This window comes from Erithacus rubecula (assembly GCF_903797595.1).
Source record: "Erithacus rubecula genome assembly, chromosome: 17".
In the NCBI taxonomy this organism is placed as follows: domain Eukaryota; kingdom Metazoa; phylum Chordata; class Aves; order Passeriformes; family Muscicapidae; genus Erithacus; species Erithacus rubecula.
The window spans coordinates 1,675,150-1,699,102 of record NC_136669.1 but is presented as its reverse complement, the minus strand read 5'-3'; the positions used below and the strand labels follow the sequence as shown (position 1 = coordinate 1,699,102).

General features: G+C 44.2%; 3 protein-coding genes across 6 annotated transcripts; 2 read left to right on the top strand and 1 right to left on the bottom strand.

Moving 5' to 3' along the window:
- Nucleotides 1-12: 12 nt before the first annotated feature.
- REXO5 (RNA exonuclease 5) lies at nucleotides 13-12,669 on the bottom strand. 3 transcript variants are annotated; one of them, XM_079320646.1, is made up of 19 exons: nucleotides 12,492-12,663; nucleotides 10,804-10,925; nucleotides 9,751-9,877; nucleotides 8,821-8,905; nucleotides 8,295-8,444; nucleotides 8,060-8,148; nucleotides 7,152-7,267; nucleotides 6,322-6,460; nucleotides 5,655-5,749; nucleotides 5,124-5,226; nucleotides 4,464-4,600; nucleotides 4,041-4,149; nucleotides 3,617-3,727; nucleotides 3,353-3,490; nucleotides 2,783-2,875; nucleotides 2,086-2,305; nucleotides 1,401-1,594; nucleotides 834-943; nucleotides 13-233 (listed from the first exon to the last, which is right to left on the bottom strand). In XM_079320646.1, exons 1-19 carry the CDS (start codon nucleotides 12,597-12,599, stop codon nucleotides 164-166), a joined length of 2,316 nt encoding a protein of 771 aa, XP_079176772.1. In that variant the 5' UTR covers nucleotides 12,600-12,663; the 3' UTR covers nucleotides 13-163. The 3 variants fall into 3 exon arrangements, with proteins under 3 accessions (XP_079176772.1, XP_079176774.1, XP_079176773.1); XM_079320648.1 differs by lacking the exon at nucleotides 13-233 and adding an exon at nucleotides 366-621 and having other exon boundaries at nucleotides 12,492-12,669; XM_079320647.1 differs by lacking the exons at nucleotides 13-233; nucleotides 8,295-8,444 and adding an exon at nucleotides 366-621 and having other exon boundaries at nucleotides 12,492-12,664.
- On the top strand, nucleotides 12,651-17,647 carry ERI2 (ERI1 exoribonuclease family member 2). 2 transcript variants are annotated; one of them, XM_079320649.1, is made up of 8 exons: nucleotides 12,651-12,777; nucleotides 12,904-13,055; nucleotides 13,481-13,608; nucleotides 13,760-13,916; nucleotides 14,393-14,493; nucleotides 15,335-15,416; nucleotides 15,907-15,995; nucleotides 16,215-17,647. In XM_079320649.1, exons 1-8 carry the CDS (start codon nucleotides 12,755-12,757, stop codon nucleotides 17,544-17,546), a joined length of 2,064 nt encoding a protein of 687 aa, XP_079176775.1. In that variant the 5' UTR covers nucleotides 12,651-12,754; the 3' UTR covers nucleotides 17,547-17,647. The 2 variants fall into 2 exon arrangements, with proteins under 2 accessions (XP_079176775.1, XP_079176776.1); XM_079320650.1 differs by lacking the exon at nucleotides 12,904-13,055 and having other exon boundaries at nucleotides 12,693-12,777.
- Nucleotides 17,648-19,414: 1,767 nt separating this feature from the next.
- THUMPD1 (THUMP domain 1 NAT10 acetyltransferase adaptor) lies at nucleotides 19,415-23,664 on the top strand. Its single transcript, XM_079320660.1, has 4 exons — nucleotides 19,415-19,674; nucleotides 20,658-20,838; nucleotides 21,158-21,406; nucleotides 21,985-23,664. The coding sequence occupies exons 1-4, from the start codon at nucleotides 19,459-19,461 to the stop codon at nucleotides 22,311-22,313; spliced, it is 975 nt and encodes a 324-aa protein (XP_079176786.1). The 5' UTR covers nucleotides 19,415-19,458; the 3' UTR covers nucleotides 22,314-23,664.
- Nucleotides 23,665-23,953: the final 289 nt, after the last annotated feature.

The following is a 23,953-nucleotide window of genomic DNA, read 5'->3' as shown; positions in this document are numbered from 1 at the left end:
CTTCTGTGCTTTAAGACACTTGGAATGGTTTTATTTTTAGGCATTGTAGGAGATACAGAGTGAAAGCCCATTGTTCTTATGGTAAGAGATTTTTACAAAGACGTCAATATTTAAAGTAATTAAAAATATCTTAACAAAAGACTCTGCTTAAAATCTTGGCAGTTTAACAAGCACTCCTCCCTTCAGCATCTTTTATTCCCATCAGACCAAGGCCAGGTTGTGATGTACACATGCTGCAACACAAGCAAGAGATGTCAGTTCTGCTCAGTTCAGCCTTCAGGCACATAACTCTGCAGGGCTGGCTGTGAGAGGCCTGCACCCCCCAGCTCAGCACATTGAAAAATTCATTTTTTTCCACCCCACAATTATTTGGCATACTTTTTAATCAAGAAGCCTCCTCTGAACTGTTGGTCCTCAGGGACACAGTAATACAGGAACCTCACACTTGGCAAGAAATCTCTTCCCAGCCTGAGATGGAGCTCCCACCCAACCCAGTCAGCAGCCTGAGAGTGTCAGCCAGGCTCTGTGGGTGCAGGTTCCTGAATCCACCTGTTCTGCTGGTGGGATTCCTGCCCCTTGGTGATGGAAGATTGTGCTAAATGAGAATAGCTGGAAATGGCCCTGGAAAAGTAAACTGGGACATGCTGAGCCCAGTGACTCTGCTGCAAGGGACACCTGGTGTGGACTGCAACTCACAGCCACAGGTGAGTGTGTGCAGGGGGTGTGAGGTGATACAAGGTTGGAGAGGCAAATGATTGCTCAGAAATGTACAGATGCAGTTTTAGCCTAAAGAAAACAGCAGCTGGTTCTTTGCAGAATAGGTAGCAAGTTACCTGTTCACTCCAGGGAAGAGGACAATGCACAGGGTGTTGTTCTGCAGGCTTCTATAAAGCTTTTTGATATGCTTGTCTAACTTCTTCACCTTTTTCCTTAGATCCTGCTCCTGCATAAGTGAATAGAAGCATTAAAGTTCCCCATTCATCAGCAAGTTACTTCTAAGTGTGTGGGGAGGCTGCTCCTGCCTGCAGCCACCCCCTTGGCAGCTGCAGGGAGAACCACAGCCCTGCTCAAGTGGCACCATGCTGAAAATGAGAGCCAGAGTTGTCAGCTGGAGCCCTCCTTGGCTCCTGTGCCCTGCCAGCTCTCCAGTGCCAGGCTTCAGTTCCTGGGCAGCACCACCCCTGCCCTTGCAGCTCTTTGGTTTTAACATTATGCAGTGCCCTGCAGCCATCACACTCTCTTGGGTGGTGTTATCTCTAAACTGCTCTATCAGAACTGATCCTTGGCAGAGAGACCCTTCTGCCACAAGCAGCTCTGCACCTCAGTCAGCTCCAAGTTACCACTCCAGGGCAGTCCCTCCTCTCTAATTGCAACAAACACCAGCAGAGCCTCACACTCACAGACTCAGACAGCTGCTCCATTTTCTCATAGAAGATGTGTTTCCTTTGATTCCCATAGATGTGGTTCATTTGCCAAATCCATCTCCAGAGGTGACCTGGAGCAAGGGCATTCCTACTTCTTAGCACTCTACCCTTGATGGTCCATCCATTTATAGCTTGAAGGGCATCCACAGCACTCTGGGTGTTCTGGAATTCTGAAATGCAAAGAGAAGGGAACATACTTTGGCAATGCTGTTGCAGGGTTGAAGGTGTGGAGCAAGAGGGAGATGAGAAACAAATCACTGCAGCAAGCAGATCCTCATCCTGCTCCAGATAAACATCAGACTAGAAATGCCAGTTGGCTGCAGCAGCACTCACCAAGCTGTTCTCTCCTTTCAGGGGTGGCTGCTGAGCTGAGTGAAGCTGCACAGTATCCACCCCTCACATGGAAGTACTGGAGCCCATCAGCTACCCTGGAATTTTTCTAAGTAAATGGGGTTTTTTTAAGCAGTTGATTTTTCCTCTTAAATATTTAGCTGTAAAGTGCTCCTCCAAACAATAAGTGCTTTCACTGTAGCATTTTAAATGCCATCCCTTTGAGCCTGCCTGGGTTTCAGCAGCCCTTGCTGTGTCTGTGCAAAGTCCCAAGGGCTGCTGAATGAGCTGATTTGAAGGAAATATGCAGGTTGTGTGTGAAGCTACTTACTGAGGAAACAGCAGTTCCTGTGCTTTCCACTCTCAAGATCCCTTGGCAGGAACAGAGTTTCCAGGTCTTTCAACTGGCTGAATTTTTCTCTCAAGTCTGTCTCTGTTAATGAACTCTTTAGACCAGCCACATAAATCACACCTTGATTTTCTACATCCAGCTCTAGTTCTTCAATCAAAACATTGCAGTCCAGCATTGATGCAGTGACTGGTCTCTGGACCTGGGGTGGATGCAGCAGGAATAAAAAGCATGTCAGCCCACACTGCTCTGTGTTCTGAGCTTCTATTTTAAAGTATTTTTCTCCCATTACCAAAAGTAGACAGGTTATTTTCCATCACTTGAAATAATTATGACTAATGAAGGCCAACTTAATTAGTCATGATACAGGGAGATCATATTTGTAATGCAGAAACACTGTAAAACTAAAATACCATCCTCAGTATAGCCCTGACACCTGGATCTGCCTTTTCAAGCTGCAGGTGGAGGTCAGAGTGCTTTCTAAATCCCTTCTACTGACAGGCAGAAAGGAAAAAAAGAGGGATCCAGCCACTTCCTTTCTGCCAGTTGCTCTGAATTGTGCAGGGACAGGGAGATTGTAACAGCACAAGCAGGCAGCATTTGCCCAGACACACTGCAGTGATGTTCTGAGGTATTGAGGCTGTGTCTGGGCTGAATCTAACTCTGCTGTTTGCTTTACCTTAATGCAGGATCCTGCTACCTCAGCTCCATCCAGGCTTTCCACTGCAAGCTGGGCAGCTTCCAGCACTTCATATTGGATACAGACATAGGGCTTGAAAAAGAAGAGTAAGATACTTCAGGTTTATCAGTGAAACACATTAGCCCTCCCTTTTTAAAAGTCAGGTCTCAATAAAGTTGTGCTTTCTTTTAAAACTAGAATAATATAAAAAAGTTTGGGGGTAAAGTATGTAACACAAACTCTAGCTGCTTAAAACCCCCTTCAATTAACTTTTCAATTAACACTACCTTTTTTTTCTCTCCTTTGGCTATTAAAGGCCTTAACAGATCAGTTCCCTTTAGAAGGACAAAAATCACCTCAGCTTCCCCAGCATTTGAAGTCCTCTGAGCAGCACATGAACTGCATTTGGCATTGTGTGGAGCAGATTTTTAGGTACAGTAGATGACTAAGCTACCACCAAACAAAAAAAACCAAAACAAACAAACAGAATAACTGCTACTTCTTTGGCTCTAATCCATATCTTTCCAAGAGTTTGCTCAGACCTTCCAGCAGCCTTTGAGTGCTTCTCACCTGGAATGTTTCAGTTACCACTGTAAGGGACTTGATTGGTCCACACCTCCCAAATTTTTTCTTCACATACTTCATGCAAAAGTTCTCTTCAAAAGGACCTGCATAAATTGTCAGCATGTCAGTCAGCTTGCTGCACACCTGTTGGAACACAGATTAGAGAAGGCACTTTACAAAGCAAATGAACTAACTACTCAGTGCCTCCTGATAAATCACATCTCTCTACAAGCACAGCATGAAGACTATTCTCAAACAAAAAAATAATACCTTTCCATAAAGTCCAGCATGAAGGTGAGATCCAAGATACTCTGGACCCAAACTGAACTGAATGATGCTGAATTTGGACAGGGGAACATCTTGCAAGGCTCTCTGAAGAATCTGGAGGGACAAGAGCACACAAGACAATTGTACAGCAGAGGATCAGAAACAAGGCTATTGAACTCCCAACTTTAATTTTCATTATTGTTCAAGAAAGCCCCCAGGCAGAAATTCTTCTTTGGTGAGTCATGAAAGGATGCAGAGGATCAAAGCTCATTTTGGAAATGCTCAGATGGATTTAGCTACCCTGGTATTAACACTATTGCTAACAGTACTGTCAGCTTTTAAAATAGGACTCATCTACCCACTCCCAGAAAAAGGACAACTTTGAACTATTCTGATGCTTAGACCAACCCACTCTAAGTCCATTCACCTGTTTGTTTGAAGTGCTCAGGTTACTCTGACACAGACCAGAAGAGTCTAATCCCTGTCTGCCCAGGAGGAGGGGTTTTTGGCCAGTCACCTGCAGGCAGTCTAAAAAACTAGCAGAGAGAAGTACACTGTGAATTGCAATACTTTTCAATATGGGGAATAAAAACCTCCAAGAAATGCCTGTCAGAGGATTAAAATTCATTTAAGAAATTTGAAAGAATATTCTTGTCCACAACATCAAAAGAAGCTCAGGAAATACTCTTTGAAATTTAAGATGAAATTGCTTCAAGTTTTTCAGCACTATGCTGAAATGATTTGTGTCTGTCTGAAGATCCTGCTGGCTCTTGAAAAACATGAGGCACTTGTTTAATTTTACTGAAGACTCAACTGAAGGAAACACACAGATATTTGAGAATCTTATTACCATGGTTTGGATGATGGTGGAGGCTCATTCAGCTGTTCCTGGAACCCACATCCTTGTGGCTGTAGTGCAGCTTTGTTCTTTGAGAACTCAGCCACTTTTTCAGCTGTCAGAAGCATCTCCAAGTTTAGTTCTGCTACCTTGGGGAAGAAAGAAGATTATTAGCTGGCTTTCATCTCATCAGCTAATTGTAGCTGACCAAAAAGCCTATGCTTTCCCTCTGAGTCACACAGGCACACTCCAGCAGTGAAGAAACATGGGCATTAATTTCTTGCCTTATTATTTTCTGTTGTCATTTTTGAGCAGGCAGCACTTACAGCATCAACAGGCAATCACCTCCAAAAAAAAGTTCTCTCAGAAATCAACAACACAAGGGACTCATCAAACCAGCTGAATCACTACCACAACACACAAAGTCTCTCTTTTCTTTCATCTAGAAAAATTACAGGCATTCCTGCAGGCTGGAAGTGTCTCAGTCCTTCTTGAGCCAGTGCCTCTCCTCAGGATCAGCAGCAATGCTGATGTCAGTGAGTGCTGGGGCCTTTATCACAGCTGCATTTTCTCTTTTAAATCAACAGATGGCCAGGAGTGGAGTTTTTTTCTTCAAAAGCACAACACTATGTTCTGTATTTTAGGAGAAAAATCTTAATTAGATGTAAGTACCTTTGTGGGTCCTTGCTCAATGAAGAATTGAGCTAATTCCAATGCAGCTCTAGCATCTTCTGTAGGATCATGCCCAAGCTTCTGTTCACACTGAATCTCCTTCCTAGAGCACCAAAATTAGGTGTACAGGCAAGTTATCTGTTTTCCCACACTGACCAACATCCTGTCTTCTAAACTAAGTCTTTTTCAGGCAAAAGAGCTTTCCCCTCTCCAAAAAGGATTTCAGTTCTGTGCAGCAGCATTCTTGTGAAATATTCCCAAAAGTTACTGCAAGAAATGTTTTTGCAATGTTGAGCAAAATGGTTTGTGGAATTTACAGAATCACAGAATCATTAGGTTGGAAGAGACTTTCAAGATCACAGAGTCCAACCCATGCCCTAAGACCCCAACTAAACCATGGCACCAAGTGCCACATCCAGTCTTTTTGAATCTTAGTAACAAAATAATAATTCAGATACTATCAGCAGCAGAGGAAGATCCTAGAACTCACCATTTCTCATCTTTCCCATGACAGTACAGTAATAACCTTACCCTAAAACAGCTTTGGCTAGAAATTTTAGCTTAAATCTTCGACCATCACTTCTGGCAAAAAGCAGTGAAGTATCAATTACACTGGGGTGGATCATCTGCAGGAGAAAAATTACCACCAGTTTAGTTTCAGAACATAACTGGACAGTAACTCCACCATTTTCTGTGCCTCTAATCCTTTTTTGTGCCTTTTAATCTCAGTTGCCAGTTTCTCCCTGACAGATATCTCATCCACAAGAGAGCAAAAGGAATAATGAAAAAAGTCCAACTCTCCTTTCTACTTCCTACTCTAGTGGGAAGATCTAGATTGGGTTAGAAAGATTAATTATGATTCATTTTAGATTGGTTAAATTACCCACAGAAAGGACTTAAGTTCTCCCCAAACCAGAGCTTCCAGAAGCATCTGGCTGAAGCAGAGGGGTAAAGCTGCAGTTGTAACAATATTTGTGTCTGGACAGACTTTTCTCTTTTGGGTTCTGAACTGCCCCTTGCAAATTTTATAGCTGTAAGAAGAATTCTTGGCATTTAAATTCCATATTATGAATAGCCCTATTCATAATGAAAAGCAATTAATAAGTGTTCATGAATAAAAAGAGCAATTGTTAAAGAATTTTCAGGTGTGAAATGAGGAACATAGGGTCAGGAAAAACACTCTTAAAAACACACTTACTTTCAAAGCCTGAAGATCAACATTTAAAGAATGGCCCACCAATACTGCATCACAGGGAAGCATTTTTTTTAGCCTGGTTTGGATGTCTGACAGTTTTGTCTTCACTGGAAGAAGCATTTCCTTTGTGACTCCTGAGAATCTTCAAAACAAAAGTTGGGTCAGTTAAAAGCAACACATTAGCAGCAGTGTGTGCTGGAAAATATTGCAAGCAAAGTCCTGTAAAATATGAACTTGGTGTAGCTATTCACAGAATGCTATTTACTGTTTTCTGTTCCAGCATCAGGGGATATACTGCAGCTAAACTGCTAAGAGTGTCACCACATCTGCTTCAAAAGTTTATTTCTCCCAGGTATTCTTAAGTGATGCAGTTGGCATCAGATAGCACAGGTAAGGAAATACTGCAAGTCTGATGGTGGAAGGAGATGCTTCCAAGTAACCTGAGGGGACTGGGACATCACCTCCTGGATAAAGCCAGATAAATTTTGAAGAAGACAAGCCTTGAATTTTCCTGCTTTTGTTATAATCCTGAGCCCCACCCTAAAGGTGTGTACAAGCTCTATGCTTTTTTTACATCTGAACAAATTTAGCTATGGACTCCACCTTATTTTAGAACCAGCAGTGAAGAGTAACTTGTACTGTGTATCATTAACTTGTAACAGAAGCAGAATGGCAGTGGTTCTGCCTGGTAGCCCCACGGGCACTGTGCAGCAAGAACTTCACACTGAGGCCAATGCATCTGTGCAAAGCAAGGGGTTTCTAACACTGTGGAACAGGCTGAGTTTGAAAGGGCTTTGAAAGACAAAGAGATAAGAAAGGTTTGTGCAAGTGACCTGGTGCAGTAGTTGATCACTCTGCTCTCAGGTTTGACCAGTTCATTGAGGAGGCACTGACCCCAGGCATCCACCAGAGACACACGGGTGACTTCACTGCCCTTGGCAGTCACACACTGTCACAAGAAGCAGAGGCAGTTGTTCAATCAGCACGATGCTGCCACTCAAAAACCTCAGCTAACATCTGCTTTGGCTGCAGCAGCATCACTGCAAAGGAGTTCCTTGACTCAGAGATCTACCACTCCTGGGTTTACACTCTGCTGTGCTTCACTGTAATTGTTAAATGTGCACTGTAGGCACAGTAAACACACAGGCAGGCACAGCCCAGAAAACCATTGTAAAGAAGTGCTGATTTCACAGAATCAGTCTGTGCCACTGACAGCTCCAGCCCCAGAGATGTTGTACAATTTAAAGGCAGAGCCCAGCTTGTATCAATAGTTGCTCAGTGCAGATGCCAAACAGACATCCCTGCAAGGCTAAAACTGCACTAAAGGAGGACTCTTCACCACAGCAGCTGCCAGAGGAACTGTAATGGCTAAAGGAAAGATGTGTGGCAGGGAGTACCTTTCCCTTCCCAAACCTTGGAGAGAGCTGAGGAGGAATCCCACAGCAGCCTCATGGGTTACTGCAACATTGCTGACAGGCCTGGAAGATCCAGCTACTGCTCTGGGAGCCTACAGAACTGAGCTGTTTGCTCAGGATATTATTTCTGTCTCATTGCCAGAACCACTGCTGGGGCCCCTCCCATGGCTGCATTAGCACTTGTACTATCAAAGAAGGGACTGGCAGCAGATATTAAGATATCAGAAGTGGTTTCACAAATACACAGAGTGTTTGGCTCACTTGGGAACAGCTGTTAAGAGCTGGGTGCCTGACTCTATTTTGTAAGGCCACACACTGATTTTTACCATTTCACAATCCAGACCAAAGAGGGGGCTGCTGTCTGTCCTCTGCTGATGACACTCTGTGGAGATGTAGCCCTTGGATCTGGGGGAACCTGGAGGGAAAACACACCCAGGAATAAGAAAAAGACCCTTCTTCTATAACTCATCTTATATGACAAAACATATCACTAAACTACCAAAATGAAAAACAACCCCCAACACAACAAAATTACTAATCAGCCCTCACTCAAAAACTGACCTTCTATGGGATAGCCATGTTTTTTCTGCTCTTCTAAAGTTAGAGTGTAGCTGGTAAGGCCTTGTTTTTTTGCTCCATATCTCTGAAGGATGGGATCATATTGCAAGTGTAAGTTTTTAGTAATGCATTCACTGCTGGTAGAAGTCAAGCCTGTAAAATACAGAAGCATCTGTCAAGCTCAGTTTCTGCATCAGATCAACACTTAGAGGCTGCATCACTCCAAATTACTACCTGCAACAACAGACTGGAGAGAGAGAGTGTTAAAAACTTTCTCTCATTTTGAATCTCACTTTGACAATTGGCCCAACATGAATTACTGAACTAGCTAGAGTAAGAAGTCTCATGGTTTAAGCTCTTGTACTGTGTTCCTTCCTAAAAAAGTTTACCATGGCAGCACACTGGGATTGCAGAGGATGCAAGTCACAAATTTCTGTTCCAAGTGAGTCACTGTCTTGAAAGAGACAATGCAAACAAAAAAAAAAAAAAAAAAACAAAAAAACAAAAAAACCAACAAAACAAAACAAACCTTGTGGAGTGTTTTGAGGCTTCAGGTTTGTGTCTTCTCCATACAGGCTGACTAGGAAGTTAGCAGAAGGTGCTAATTTGAATCTCTGAAAAAAGAAAATGTGAAAATACGTTCATGACTTTGAAAGACAGGCAGAAATAGGAAGAAAAGGAGGGGGTTATTGATCCCCAAACCAGTCAAATTCAGAGGAGGATGGATAAAGAAATAGTGGAAATACATTTGGTGTTTTATCAAGTAGAAAAACCCAACACAAACCAAAGCAGTTCCAATGAGGGATGATATAGGATTCTTTGTACTACAGGATGGATTTGCCTTGCCTGATACAATCAAGAAAGCAAATCTCAAGACCTTCTTTGATAGAAACTAAAGGCTGATCCTGTCTTTCCAGTTAAGTCGTGATTTACATTTGCTGCAGTTCAGGAAGAACTCTCTAGAAGCTTGAATTCAAGTCCTTCTTTTTTTCTTCCTTCAAAAATATTTCTTGTAAGTCAGAAAATTAAAATAATTATTTTAATACTTTTGGGAAATGGGAGAAACTTGATCTAAAATACAAATAATAAAAGTGATATTTTTCAACCAGTAGAACTAGCATAACTATATTGAGAGTCTCCTCACTCAAATTTATTGAAATTATTCCAAGATATTTATAATCTAATTGGCATCCTGTAGGTGCAGGATACATAACAGTCAGATGACTAAAACATCAATAAACATTTCACCTGGTAAGGCTTCAAAGACATATGTCTTGAAATCCTGTTTCTAATATCAAAGCCCTGTCCTTTGTTCTGAGCTGACAACTGCTGCAAACAGATCCTCTCACTTGCTGCCAAGGATGGCCAAGGCAGTAATTCCACTGCAGCCATCATCCCTGGGATGTGGTTCCAGGACAGGAAGAAGTTTAGAAGACACCAAAGCAGTGTGAGGACTTACATGCTGGAATACTTTCCTGAGGTGTTTGAACTGTAAATAGAATCTGTAGAAATGGAGCTGGCTCATGTCGTGTAGAACAACAACCACAACTCCAGCCAGGTGGCTTTGGTGATAAATATGGCACCAGCTGCAGTTAAAAAAGAGCAATAATCAAAAAAAAAAAAATAAAAATCAAAGCAAAACAATTATTATGCACTCTTAAAAAAAAAAAAAAACAACCACCAGTTTGAACCAGCCCAGCTTTTAAGTCAGTAAATGGCAAAGTGCCAAATGACTTCAATAAGAAGAGGCTTTATAGCTTATCTCAAACAGCCACATATTCCTGGAAGCAACAGAATTCAGGAGACAGAGAAAAAAGAGTTATTGCAAATTTCTGCTGCATACTATTTCAAGACATGTTTACCTCATTCATATGCATCAGAATGTGAATATACCAGCAACTTCAACCATAGTGAAGCTGTCTAGTGAATTAATGCATCAAAGTAAGTTTCACAAAATAATTTTCTATTCACTATTAAAAGCTAAAGTGGGGTATTTTCTGCTTTGAGTTTCATTTGAAGATTCATTTACTTTTATTTTTGCCATTCAAGGTTATAAACCATCCTCAGCCTTTCCCTTCCAGTACTTTCCCTTCCAGCCCAAAGAATAGAAGTGACAAAAATGTTGGATTTTTGTTTTTTTTTTTCTTTTCTAAAATGCTCTAGAACACTCTAGAATGATGTCAATTATATCTAACATGAAATGCATTAATATTTGTGTTAACATTTTAACAGGGTATTTTTGTTTCTCAGTGTGTGGAGCTCCTTCAGTTCCACAGCAGTCATTTAGTTTTTTAAAACTGCACAAAACAAAACGATGGAATGGAAAGATTTCTGCCAGAAGAGGAATTCTGCTTCCTGGCCAACTCTAACAATAACTTGATCTGCACAATCCAGGCTGCCATTATGACAGCTCCATGGTGAGTGCTCCAAGCCCAGCATGGCCAATATTCCTTCAGGAGTGTTTTCCCAGCTCAGGAACAGGAGGCCAGGCTGATTGCAGCTGTGGATGTACCTGGGCTGTGCTGCATTGTGGCATTTCCCCAGAGCTGCATATTTCAGTAGTTCATACAGCTCCTCCTGGCTGATTTCAGAGTCCTCGCCAAGCAGGGCTGCTGACAAACGACAAGACTTTTCCTGTGGAAAGGGAAATGCTGGTAAAGAGAGGTTTCATGTAATCACACCGTGAAAAAAGAAGGAAAAATCAACTATTTAGATACAACCAACTATATTTAAAGTAACTCTTCCACTCCTTACGGGCAACAGTTTCCTTTCAGATCTCACTTTAATATTACATTACTGAACATTTCAGTAGCCCAGGTACTCTAACTTCAAAGATTTATTTAATAAAGATTACCATAAGCAGACGGGTGCAGTAAGGAAACAATTGATAAGCAAATGCAATATTTTGGTCTCTCAACCCTTTCCCCCACTGCTGCTGTAGAGCTTTAAACATTTGTACAAGTGTTATATGTAGCCACTCACTCTATGGGAGGCTTTCTCTGTCTACAGTGTGGGATCTGCTCTGCCAGAAGGGTTTGCTGACCCCTGCAGGGAAACACGCTTCAGTAAATCCACGGAAGCTGCAGAAAGAAAACACTGAGCAGATGAGGAGGGGACTGTGCTACTCAGCAGTTCTCTAAGCCTAAATGCACAAATTCTTCTAAGGGCTAATTAGCAAGTAAACGCAGCATTGTGGTGATCTCCACTGACCAGATGGCCTGTTCCAAAGAACTCCTGTAAAAAATTCTAAAGATATTCTTTGTATAGGTGATGAAAAGCCATCAAGGCATACAGCAGGTAAAACAGCACCCAACACTAGAGAATGTAAAACCCCACAGCACCAACAACCACTGGAGGTTTTTTCCCTTTGCACACTGACAAGCCGTGTGCTCAGTGATTTGGACTGAGCTGCTGTGCTCAAGACATCTGTCATTTAAGGGACACAGAGAGGTGACAACCTTGGTGGTTCCAGTGGTTAGGAATCACCCGGCAATAACAGCACAGGCTGTAATTGCCAGTGCCTCATCTCATGCTAAGCGACACAAGTAATGACACAGTTGTTTGCACTATGGCCTAATTAAAGCTTTGTAAAAAAAAAAAACAAACAAAAAACAACAAAACCCGCCCAAAGAGCAGAGGTTTTGATTCACCAAGGAGAGGCACTGCCACCCGCAGGAATTTGTCTCTAACAGGGTGATCTGCCTGCCTCAGTGCCCTGGGTGAGGCGCTACCCTGGGGCTGCTCATGCTGAGCACACACAGCGCTCCTTTCAACGTCTGCTGCGTTTACGAGATTATATTGGAGAATGCATCTATTTTTTAAACAAAATTCCTTAAATGTAATGCTGAGTACTCCAAAGGAGTTGTTTCCCTCATCTCTCGGGGCCATTAGCAGGCTCCCCAGGCAGGGGCCAGGGCTCCAAAGCTGCCGCGGTTGGAGAAGCGTTTGGACAATGCTCTGGGGCGCACGGTGAGATCGCTGGCGCGTTCTGTGCAGCGCAGCAGCGGGACTCGATGAGCCCCGCGGATCAGCTCAGAACATTCTACGCTGTTACCCGCGGGCACCGCCTGTACCCGACCCTCCCGGTGTGCAGGGCTCTGCCGAGCTCCAGCGCGGGGCACGGCAGCACCGCCGAGAGCGGCTCCGAGGGGCGCACGGCCCGCGCCGCGCCCCTCACAGCGCCGGGCGCTCCGCTCTCACCTCGCGGCCCGAGCCCGCGCCGCCGCCATCCGCCCTCCGCCTCTTCCGCGGCCGCTCCGCGCCCTCGCGGGGCCGCTTGCGCCCGTTCAGGCACAGCCCATTCGCCATGGCCCGGCTCGGCTGGGCGGCCCGGGGCTCCCGGAGCGCGCTGGGCGGCGCCGCGGCCGCGGCAAGAGCAGCCGAGCGCCGAGAGCGCGATGAGGGCGGGCCCGCGGGAGCTTTGAAATGGCGGCCGCTCGCTGAGGCGGCGGAGCAGCGCGGCCATGGCCACCAAGCGCCTGGCTAGGTCCGTGTCCGTGTCCGTGTCCGTGTCCGTGTCCGTGTCCCGTGTCCCGTGTCCGTGTCCCTGTCCGTGTCCCGTGTCCGTGTCCCTGTCCCGTGTCCGTGTCCCTGAGGCGGTGGCTCTCCGCAGGCGGCTGGGGCTGGCGCGGAGCAGCGGCGGGGCGCGGAGCGGGGCGCGGAGCGGGGCGCGGGCGGCCGCGGGGCAGCGCTTCGCTTTCCTCATCGTGCTGGACTTCGAGGCCACGTGCTGGGAGCAGCGCGGGCAGCGCGGGCCCGAGATCAGTGAGTGCACCGCGCTGGCCGGGAGCCCGTGTCTGCTCTCTGTTATGTGCCTCTTAACCCCAGTGCCATGGAATGATAGATAGATAAATAACAGAAATGTGTACGCATCTGCATGTACTTATATCACAGAATAGTCTGAGCTAGAAGAGACCAACAAGGATCATTGAATCTGGCTCCTAACTGAATGATCCACACAGGGATGAAACCCACAACCTTGGCTTTATCAGCATCATGCTTGAACTCTATGTTTATATATATACGTGTGTATATATATGTAAATATATAATAGAGTAATGGAATATGCTGAGTTGGCAGGGACCCATTCAAAAATGGTATTCCTGTGAACAGTTTTAGCCTTTCTGGCTTTGTGTTTTGATTCTGTTTTGTTTGTTTTGTTTCTTCCTCTCCTTCTGTGTTTGTTGCAGTTGAATTTCCAGCAGTCCTGTTAAACACATCAACGGGAGTGATTGAATCTGAATTCCACATGTATGTCCAGCCCCAGGAGCATCCCATTCTCTCTGAATTCTGTACAGAACTAACTGGCATAACACAGGTATAATTGTGACTTAAGATTGTTTAACAATTGTATAATTGCTGTCTACTCTTTTATTTAAAGAGGCCTTTAAAGGGCTAAAAGGAAATGAACCTGAAATGAATTTCAGTGCATTCTAACACATACATGCTTCTTGTTCTGTTCCTCGAAGAATCAAGTTGACGAAGGGGTGCCTTTAAATATCTGCTTATCACAGTTTTTGAAATGGATTCAAAAGATACAAAAGGAGAAGAAAATTATATTCACTACAGATAGTCAGAGTAATTGCACTTCAGAAGCAAAAGCGTGTGCCTTTGTTACTTGGACAGGTAATTAACATTTTCATTTGCTTTTTCTGCACAGTAATAACATTAGGTGGCACTAGTGAGATTGTGTCTTCATTTCTAGGCAGCCAGAATCCCGTCACTAGGTATTAAAAATGTGGAATATTGGGATAAGACTGAAAATATAAAATCCATGGAATCCTGATGTGTTCACTGCATCTTTGACTCCAGGCTCTGACACTGTTACATTTTTCTGCTTTATTGAACTGTATGACCATTCTTAGTATGTCTAAATGAATTGATGTCTTTGAGATCTTGAACTGTCTGAAGTTATTTACTAACAACAAGGGGTTTGCTTCTTCTGCAACCCCAGTGTTTCCCATGGGCAGCCACTTCACAGCCTGTGCCTCCTGTCCAGCAGCACAGGGTGCTGAGTGGGTTGCAGTTTTCCCTTTATGTAGATTTTTAGGCCACACTGTGTGGATTTTAGGGCAGCACTGACTGTGGTTCTCCCTGCACAGACTGGGACCTGGGTGTGTGTTTGCACTACGAGTGTAAAAGGAAGCAGCTGTGCAAACCTGACATTCTGAATTCCTGGATTGATCTCAAAGTGACCTACAGGGTGAGAAGATTGACAGACTGCAACATTCCTCAAAGGTTGACTGGACCTGAATTTACAAGGCAATGCTGTGTGTCCCAGTGACCAGTAACCTGCTTTTATTCCTTGTTGTTACTGCTCAGTAACCAACTGTGTGAATTTGAATAGAAATATTAATGCTGGGAAAAGATTGTTGTTTGATACAAGAATGATAATTATGAGAGTTGATGAGCTGCTCTTCTTTTCATGACATGTTTTGCTCTCCTTGCTTTCTATCTTTTTGGTTTTTGTTTGTTTTGTGTGCTCTTATTGCTGCCTTATATTGCTGTGTAGGAGATCTTCATTATAGTCTGTTTAGAGGTATTTAGAGGTAGGCAGCAGAATTAAGTCTCTAAAGATAAATAATGTGAATATTTCCCCTTTCTAGTGATCAAATCAGATCCTCATATCAGCAAGTAATAATACTCAATTTTTTCATTTACAAAAAAATCCATACCTATGCCAAATATATTCATGCCCATACCTTTGATTGCACCTTAAGGTATAATTTATAGTTGTATTTCTCAATGCTGTCTGTTAAGACTTTCATCAATGTAAGCCATAGAGTGCAGACAAATGACTCCAGAGCTCAGACAGAATGGATTTTCTTAAGACTGAGAGAAGGGATTCATGGTTCTTTCCATTCTGATTTCTAACAGGGTAAGTCACTTACAGTCTTATCCTCACTGTAAAATGCAGATATCCAACTTGCTTAATTGCCTTGTGAGATTTATTATTCATAGGGGGATATTTCTGAAGTGGCTTTGCTTCACTAGGGAAAGGTTTTAAAATGCTTCATGTTAAGCACCTGCATTTCTTCCCTTAGACCTTCTATAACAGAAAGCCTAAAGGACTAAATGGAGCTTTGCAGGATTTGGGGATAGTTTTTGAAGGAAGAGAACATTCTGGTAAGCATGATGATCCTTATTTTAATATATATATAATAATATATGTATCTAGCTAAATAGTACTGTTTAGCTTTAGTTAGCTAACTTAACCTAAAGCAGCTAGTTAAGTCATTACTCTGAGTAGTAACTACTGTTTCAAGTTATGCCATGTAACTTGATTTTACTTGATTTTTACCTGATAGCTCTGGATATCATATTAAGTGATAGAATTCTGGCATAATACTTTTTTTTACTTAATTGATAAAAAGAGCAAGGATATTTAAAATGGTGAATAAATATTCAGCTCTGTGGATAATTCTTCAGATATTTCAGCACAGAGAACTATTTGGAATTTTCTAGTTCTTTTTTGTGAACTAGATGACTAAATGTCACAGTTCTGTGACTCCTTGTCATTCATGTAAGGCTTACCTAGATTACATTTTCCTGTAATAACAACTATCCCCAGTAGCAGTTTAAAGAGAAGACATTAATATAACCCTATTTTTTGAAGGGTTGGATGATTCCCGGAATACTGCTCGTCTTGCTTGGAGGCTGATTTGTGATGGATGTGTGCTGAAAATTACTAAATCTTTGGATAAGGTTAGTCAGTACTTTGTATCTTCCTGTCTACTTGCTTTGTAGCCTGGAATACAGATGAAAGGTGAGCTATTCAAATAATAAACCCAATATCTTGACTATGATTTGGAAAGAACATCCTTAGGCTGATACACTTATTAATTTTGTGCATTTATTCCCAAAATGTCTGGGTATTCACTTTCCAAAATCTGCTTTTGTTTATGGACTCCCTGGGCACATCAGAAAAGTAATTTAATTTCCAGAACACTGACTGTGAACATCACTGACAAGACTCCACTGGGAAGTAAGAGCAGACCTGAAACATCTAGAGATGGGACTTGTGAAACAAAATCTCTGGCTGAGAACAAACAGGACAGTATTGCTGGCAACAAGATCAATGCTAATGCACAGACTGGGGAGCAGCAGCTCCCTTGCTCTGATCCCTCTGCAGATATCCATGCTGTACCCAGCAGCAGCTCAAGGACTGAGCTCCATGCTCAATCCCACAACTCTTCAGCAGCATCTGCTGCCAGCTTTCCTGTTGCTCTGGGTCTGGCACAGCAGCTGAGCCCTGCAGCAACAGGCATCCAGCAGGGACTGAGCACTGGGCAGCCTCTGAGGACAAGCAGGTCCAGCCTCCCAGGGCAGGGAGCAGGGCTGGTGCTCGTCTCCACCACCCTCCCCTCAGTTACTGCCTCCACTGGGAACATCAGCACCAGTTCTGAGTGCTTGTCTCTGCTGGCAGACTGGGAAGATGTTGCTTTGATACCAGAATCTCAGTGTGAACAAAATTCAGACTCTCTTCAGCTCAAGGATGACTCAAGTACAGATAGTCTAACAGTGTTTGAAGAAGAAACTGTTTCAAAACAATTGGCTGTGACAGGTTCAGATAATCAGAGTTTGGGGGAAAGTGGAGCACCCATGGAACTGCTGAGGTCTGTTGTTTACAAAAGTCCTGATACTACAATCTATAACACAGGGACAGTACAAAGGCAGACTTCAAAATTTTCAGCTTTTAAGTTGCCATCTGCAAAGGGAAATGCTGTTTCAGCACAATCAGCATTAATTGGAAATTACTCTACTCCTTTAGAGACTCACAAAAGAAAGCCAACTAGTCCAAAAACATGCCCACCAGCAAAAAAGCAGTCTTTCCATATATATGAAGAGAAAATGTCTTCTTCTGATCACTCCTTACCTTTGAGAAGTTCAAATCTACCCAAAGTATCTCCTGCTGTTCTGAACTGCACAGTCAATTTGAATGAGTCTGTAAGAGCTGTGAGAAATGTGAAATCAACTCCTCCTCTGTGTAACTGTGGCAGAAGAGCCAGAAAACTCTCTGTGTCAAATGCTGGCCCAAATCATGGCAGAGCATTTTTCTGTTGTCCTGTTGGCAAGCAAGGAGGGGATAAAAAAGGTTGTGGATACTTCAAGTGGGAATATGCTCTTCTGAAAGAGAAATCTAATGGTCTCACCTTTAAAGAAGATACTTTGACCTCTCTTGGAACTGTTTCTAGCAATACAGAAAATTCTTCCTACAGAAGGAATTTGTGTCTTAGACCCTCGATGAGAACTTGAAAATGGATAAAGTTTTTTTTGTCTGAATCTTAAACTTTTTAAGTTTCATGCTAATTGGACAGCCAAATTATGTCAGATATTCTCAGAATGGGACAAAAAGGACAGTTAACATAGAAAGGAAAGTTGCTCAAACACACAAAAATATCAGCAGATCATAAAGTATCTTCTTAACAAAGTGTGAGAGAACAGGAAAAACTATTAAGTGCTAAAATTAGAGTATGAGCAGCTGTTGCTACAATTCTAAAATTTCTGTTCTATCATATATTTTAAATACTTTACTAGTCCAGTCCTTAAAGATTTCAATGACACAGATTTTATTCGCACTTTTTTTCTAAATATCTGTAATGCCTACAACTTGTAATTTTTGAAACTTTTGAAAAATTTTAAAATCTCTTTTTAATGTTGCGTATCAAAAGTGATTCTTGAAGCAATAGTATTTTCCTAAACTCTTACAGAGTTTTTTATTGTTTAACAATAAAGATAAGACACTGATATTTCATTAAATATTTTATTTAACACACATTACTGTTGTGCTCTTGCCTCTCTCAGTTTCCCATTTCATTTGTATCAGTGTCTGCTTTAGCTCGTAGTGTAGCCCCTGGGACAGGGAATCTGTGGAATGATGGGAATCGGGTACAAATGTATTCAAAATTAAACTAAGAAGGATATAGTGTAACATCTTACTTTACATTACTGTGTAAATATCTTAGTTTGTAAAAATCCTGCAAAAAGGCAGCAAATACTTTCATTTTTTCTCCACTTCTAGCACAGCTTGCTTCCAATGGTGGTTTTCTTGTATTGGATTTGGAGCATCTTCCAGTTGGTCAGTTTTTTCCACAGATCAAAACCTGTAATAATTGTTACCCCCTTAATTGTCCAAGAAGTTTAAAAGCTACAGCAGGGAGAGGGGGCACTTACAGACACCTTTCTTTAGGAACCCCGCTACGGGCCACAACTGTTCTGTTTGCACATGTTCTCTATTTTTCCAAGCCTCCATTTACCTGTTTAAGGAGTTTTTGTTTTAGCTGGTCCCTCTACACCGTGACGCCCTCGGGAGCCGGACAGGCGGGGAATTGACCGAGCATCTCTGTCCGTGGAGCGCTCAGTCGGTGTCGGACCGAGGGCTGCTGGCTCTCCTCAGCTCGGAATTATTAACGCAGACTTGAACTCTGCAACGGGAGCTCGGGGGAAGCAAAAGCATCAAGGGCTACGAGTTTGGCCGCGGCCACCAGAGCGCTCCGCACCCGGGTCCGCCACCCGCGGGTCAGTACCGGAGCCTCGCTCCCCGAGTCCCGCAGGACCGCTCCCGGAGCTCGGTGCCGGCGGGTCAGTACCGGAGCCTCGCTCCCCGAGTCCCGCTCCCGGTGGTTCAGTCCCGCAGGACCGCTCCCGGAGGCTCGGTGCCGGCGGGTCAGTACCGGAGCCTCGCTCCCCGCGGGTCTCTCCCCGGGTCCCGCTGCCCGCGGGTCTCTCCCCGAGCCCCGCTGCCCGCGGGTCTCTCCCCGGGTCCCGCTGCCCGCGGGTCTCTCCCCGGGTCCCGCTGCCCGCGGGTCTCTCCCCGAGCCCCGCTGCCCGCGGGTCTCTCCCCGGGTCCCGCTCCCCGGGGGTCGGTCCCGCAGTCTCGCTGCCCGCGGTTCTCTCCCCGGTTCCCGCTGCCCGCGGTTCTCTCCCCGGTTCCCGCTGCCCGCGGTTCTCTCCCCGAGTCCCGCTGCCCGCGGTTCTCTCCCCGGTTCCCGCTGCCCGCGGTTCTCTCCCCGGGTCCCGCTGCCCGCGGGTCTCTCCCCGGGTCCCGCTGGCCGCGGTGGCTCCGCTGCCGCGGCCGCCGCTCCAGGCGCGGCGCTGTGCTCTGTCCGCCGGGCTCGGGGCGGGCGCGGCGCTGACGCCATTGCGGCGGTGCTGGCGGAGCTGCCCCATGGCCGCGGCCGAGCCGGCGGCGCGCAAGCGGCGGCCCAAGGGGCACTTCGCGGCGGGGCCCGGCCGCGCCAAGCGGCCCCGCGGCGCCGGGCGGCAGCTGGAGGCCGGGATGCGCGGCATCCTCATCACCTGCAACATGAACGAGCGCAAGTGCGTGGGGGAGGCCTACAGCCTGCTGGGCGAGTACGGGGACCTGCTCTACGGGCCCGAGCAGGTGCGTGCGGCGGGGCCGGGGCGGCACCGCGGGGCCTCGGCTGCCGCACACGGCTGAGCGTGGGGAACGAGCCGAGAGTGGGACAGACCGCGTGTGTGGGACGGACCGAGTGTGTGTGGGACAGACCGAGTGTGTGTGGGACAAACAGAGTGTGTGTGACAAACAGAGTGTGTGTGGGACAGACCGAGTGTGTGTGGGACACCCCGAGTGTGTGTGGGACAGACCGAGTGTGTGTGGGACAGACCGCGTGTGTGTGGGACAGACCGAGTGTGTGTGGGACAGACCGAGTGTGTGTGGGACAGACAGCGTGTGTGGGACGGACCGAGTGTGTATGGGACAGACCGAGTGTGTGTGGGACACCCCGAGTGTGTGTGGGACAGACCGCGTGTGTGGGACAAACAGAGTGTGTGTGGGACAGACCGAGTGTGTGTGGGACAGACCGAGTGTGTGTGTCAGGAAAATTAATCCACAAACATCAGAGGTTTATGTCCTAAAAGGAGGCAGAGGAGTTCTTTTTGCTTTATTCCAATAAAGGAGAGGCCATGGGGCGTTCCCCTGGGATCTCTCAGGATTTTGGAGGATGCTGCCTCCTTTTATCCCCATTTCCCGGCCGCATTTCCCTCTCTCCCCATGGGCTGAGGTACTTGAGAGGCACAGACTGCCCAAACACCTGATACCTGAGATTCCCCTCTAATGTATAACCCTCCCTTTTAATTTTTAATTCTTATAGAATTCATAGTTTTTCCCCGTTGCCTCTTTCATCTAGCGATATCCAATTCCATTTATCAGCAAACCTACAGTTTGTTTCTAAAGTTAAACATATTTTCCATTCATCAATCAGTGGAACCCATCCCATTGTTTCTTTAGCCTTATCTACCAGCAGATCCACAGCTCGTTTGTAAGGACAAATACGACATTCCTCTCATGTGTCTGCAGCACTCCCCGAATGTCTCGGTCTCACCCACAAACGTGCCTGTGTGAAGTTTTCAGATCACGAGGAGAGGCTGTCTGGAAGCGACCGGGAGGAGGATGAGGATGATGTGGAGGCGGCTCTGAAGAAGGAGGTTGGCCAGATCCGTGCCTCGACCGAGCAGAAGCTGCGGCGCTTCCAGTCGGTGGAGAGCGGTGCCAACAACGTGGTGTTCATCAGAACGCAGGGCATAGGTGGGGCTGACTCACGCTGAGTGCTGCCAGCTGCTCTCAGCACTGCTAGAGAAAGGTCACACAGCGTGGCTTTGAAGCCACACCTGGATATCAAAACAATTCCCTTCCCTTTGGCTGTGCCACTGAATTTTGTTGTTAGTGAGAGGAAACTGCTTTGACAAAACAATCTTTGATATTTTAGTGTTGGTATAGTAAAACAGTGCTTTACATAGAAGGATTTGAGGCTGACAGCAGTGCAGCCAAGTTCCCAGCTTATTGTGTAGAAGGGGATGGATAATGCCTTCAATTTGTTGCTCATCCCCAACTGTTTTTCTTGTAGAACCTGAGAACCTGGTGCATCATATACTAAAGGATATGCACACCACTAAAAAGAAGAAAACAAGAGTGATTCTGCGCATGCTGCCCATTTCTGGAACTTGCAAGGCTTTTATGGAAGATATGAAAAAATACACAGAAACGTTTTTTGAGCCTTGGTTTAAAGCCCCTAACAAGGGTACTTTTCAGATTGTTTACAAAGCTCGTAATAACAGCCATATGAGTAGGGAAGAAGTAATTAAGGAACTGGCAGGTATGTATGGATCTCACATGAAGCAGAACAAGTTTACATGCACAAATATATTGCATGCACAACATGGGTCAGACTATTAAAAGAGGTCATAATGGACTTAGACATCTGTTGCTTAAAACCTCTATGCTGAATTCTAAAAGCTTCTCTAAGACTTAAAAAAAGCTTGACATCAGTTTTTCTTGTTGGTGTTGATGTCATAAGAGACTATCAGCAGAAGAGGGAACAGTGTTGAATATAATTTGTGGTATCAGTTATATGTGCTTGGAAATGGCTGCTCTTAGGCTTTCTCTCTGGATGCTGTATTGAAATAATAATGTTTCTGTTCAATATTTGACTCATATAGTAGCTCCACCTTTCTGGAGTAGTTTATTGAATGGATAAAAAGTAAGAAGGAGAAGGCAAGATCCCCCTCATTTGTAGCCAGTTGTTTTTGTAGTTGCCTAAAATAGCAGAACAGAGCAGGACATGCAGAATATTCCATCAGTAGGACTGAAGGAACTGAAAAATAATTTCACTGCAAGTACTGATGCTCTTAAACAGTTTTTCCAGCATCTTTTAAATTGCATCTTCTTTTACAGGAATTGTGGGCAGCCTCAATCCTGAAAACAAGGTTGATCTTAACAATCCACAATACACAGTTGTGGTGGAAATAATAAAAACCGTCTGTTGCTTAAGTGTGGTGAGGGACTATGTTCTGTTCAGAAAATACAACCTGCAGGAGGTGGTGAAGAGCAGCAAAGAAGATGCACAGCAGAACCCATCAAGCCTGGCAGAAGAACAGAATTCAGAGGTAGTTAAAGCAGAAACTGGGGAGGAGGAGAAGAGCTCTAAAGAAGTAAAAGAAGAGAACAAGAATCAAAGTGAAATAGAATCTGAGCCCAAGGGCAATGATGCTCTGACAGTGTAGAAAATGTGATATAAGGGAAAGGTAAACATACTCCAAACACATAAAAAAAGTTGCCCTAGAATTCTGAAAGGGTGTAGGAATGAGGAGAAGGGGTTTTGTTTTGAAGTCCTGGTTTTAAAATTCACATGTGTAAGAATTGTAATGCTCATTGCAGGTAGAACTGACATTTCAGCAGATGCAAGGGTGCTCAAGAGTGCATCACCTTTCTGGTGGAGCTTGCTGTCCTGCAGCTGTGTTCTGCATTTCCTGTACCTGCCACACAAGCATGTGATGTAGATGTGACATGTCTGAACTCTGTTACACCTGGAGGCTGCAGAAGCCAAAAGGCAGCACAGAAGCAGCTCTGAGCAGTTACTGTCAGAAGTGAGAGATCTGGAAAAGAGTTGGTTACAGAGGGTTTTGGGAAGGAAGTGAGCTGACAGCTGCAGAACTCAGCAACATTTTTCTGTATGAACAACAGAATGAGGTAAATACAATAATTTGATGGAGGGTTTTATACATATATTTATAAAAACACAAGGATATGCTGTCTTGACATGAATGGGAAGAACTGTTATATATAAATACTTGAATATTATGAGATGATTTGGAGTAAAAGATTGGACTGTTTTAGAACAGTGGAAGTACAGTGCAGGCATTGCTGATGGTTTTATCAAAAACTACACGTGTGTTTACATTAGCTGTGAATGCAGCACTTACTGGTTTGTAGTAAATGCTGTAGTCACTGAATGGAATCCTTTTGACTAATTTCCTGCAGATAGCCTTTTGCTGCTCTTTCCAAAGACTCAATCCTTGGGGGATTTTATAAAGTGTTTCTGGTTTTACTTTTTGTCTTAAGTCTCAAAGTTTGAATTTAAATACTGCTTGGAAGCTTCTTATGAAGGAAATTTTCCATTATACTATACTAGATAAGGGGAATTAAATTTTCATTTTTGGTACAGTTGTGGCTTTATGGTATTAATTTTGTTTCAGATTGAAAATAAAGCTAGTGAGTCTTTCTGTTGTCTTATTGTTACAGTGAACTGTCCCTGGGACTCCTAAAAACCAGTCAAAACCAGTGCAGCTATAACTTGCTTTCCAACAGGATTTTGAGTATGCTTCTTGCAGAACTTTCTAGCTTTAGTATTTTATTTCTAGCCTAGAAGCCTGTGCATTGCTAATGGGGAAAGATTTACCTGGAAAAACACAATTTGTTACTTGTCTTGGTTTAATGAAAAGGACGTGTTCAAGTCTCTCATAATTTATATTTTCCTCTTCTTTCAAAATAATTTCAAAAATTGGAAAAAGATGACTGTTTTCCCTAGTCCTGTGTCCCTTGCAACCCATTTATTAAAACCCTGCTTTCTTATGTCCCGTGGTGTTTTCTTTGAATTTTGGAAGATTTTTGTGTGTGGATTAAAAACATCAATGTCTGAGTCACACAAAGGAAAGAACCAGCTGAGAGCAGACACAAAAGCCAACTGTGAATGTTTATTGGTGGCTGATGTTGGTAATCATGATTCATGACAGCCTGCTTACCTTCTAAGGACAGAACTCTGGTAATTAGTGGGAGGTTTTATTTTCTTTCCTCCTCTCACTCACTGACCTGTGTGCCTGATTTTTCACAATTTGCACTTTCTGCACATTCATTGTTTGCACAT

Coding starts and splice junctions, on each gene's coding strand:
- THUMPD1 (XM_079320660.1), top strand. CDS start 19,459: ATGGCCGCGGCCGAGCCGGCGGCGCGCAAGCGGCGGCCCAAGGGGCAC. Junction 19,675..20,657: donor TGCTCTACGGGCCCGAGCAG/GTGCGTGCGGCG, acceptor GCCTGTGTGAAG/TTTTCAGATCACGAGGAGAG. Junction 21,407..21,984: donor AGTAATTAAGGAACTGGCAG/GTATGTATGGAT, acceptor CTTCTTTTACAG/GAATTGTGGGCAGCCTCAAT.
- ERI2 (XM_079320649.1), top strand. CDS start 12,755: ATGGCCACCAAGCGCCTGGCTAG. Junction 12,778..12,903: donor GCCACCAAGCGCCTGGCTAG/GTCCGTGTCCGT, acceptor GGCTCTCCGCAG/GCGGCTGGGGCTGGCGCGGA. Junction 13,609..13,759: donor AACTAACTGGCATAACACAG/GTATAATTGTGA, acceptor TGTTCCTCGAAG/AATCAAGTTGACGAAGGGGT.
- REXO5 (XM_079320648.1), bottom strand. CDS start 12,599: ATGGCGAATGGGCTGTGCCTGAACGGGCGCAAGCGGCCCCGCGAGGGC. Junction 8,906..9,750: donor TCAGGAAAGTATTCCAGCAT/GTAAGTCCTCAC, acceptor TTCTTTTTTCAG/AGATTCAAATTAGCACCTTC. Junction 3,491..3,616: donor ATGCTGGACTTTATGGAAAG/GTATTATTTTTT, acceptor GTGTTCCAACAG/GTGTGCAGCAAGCTGACTGA.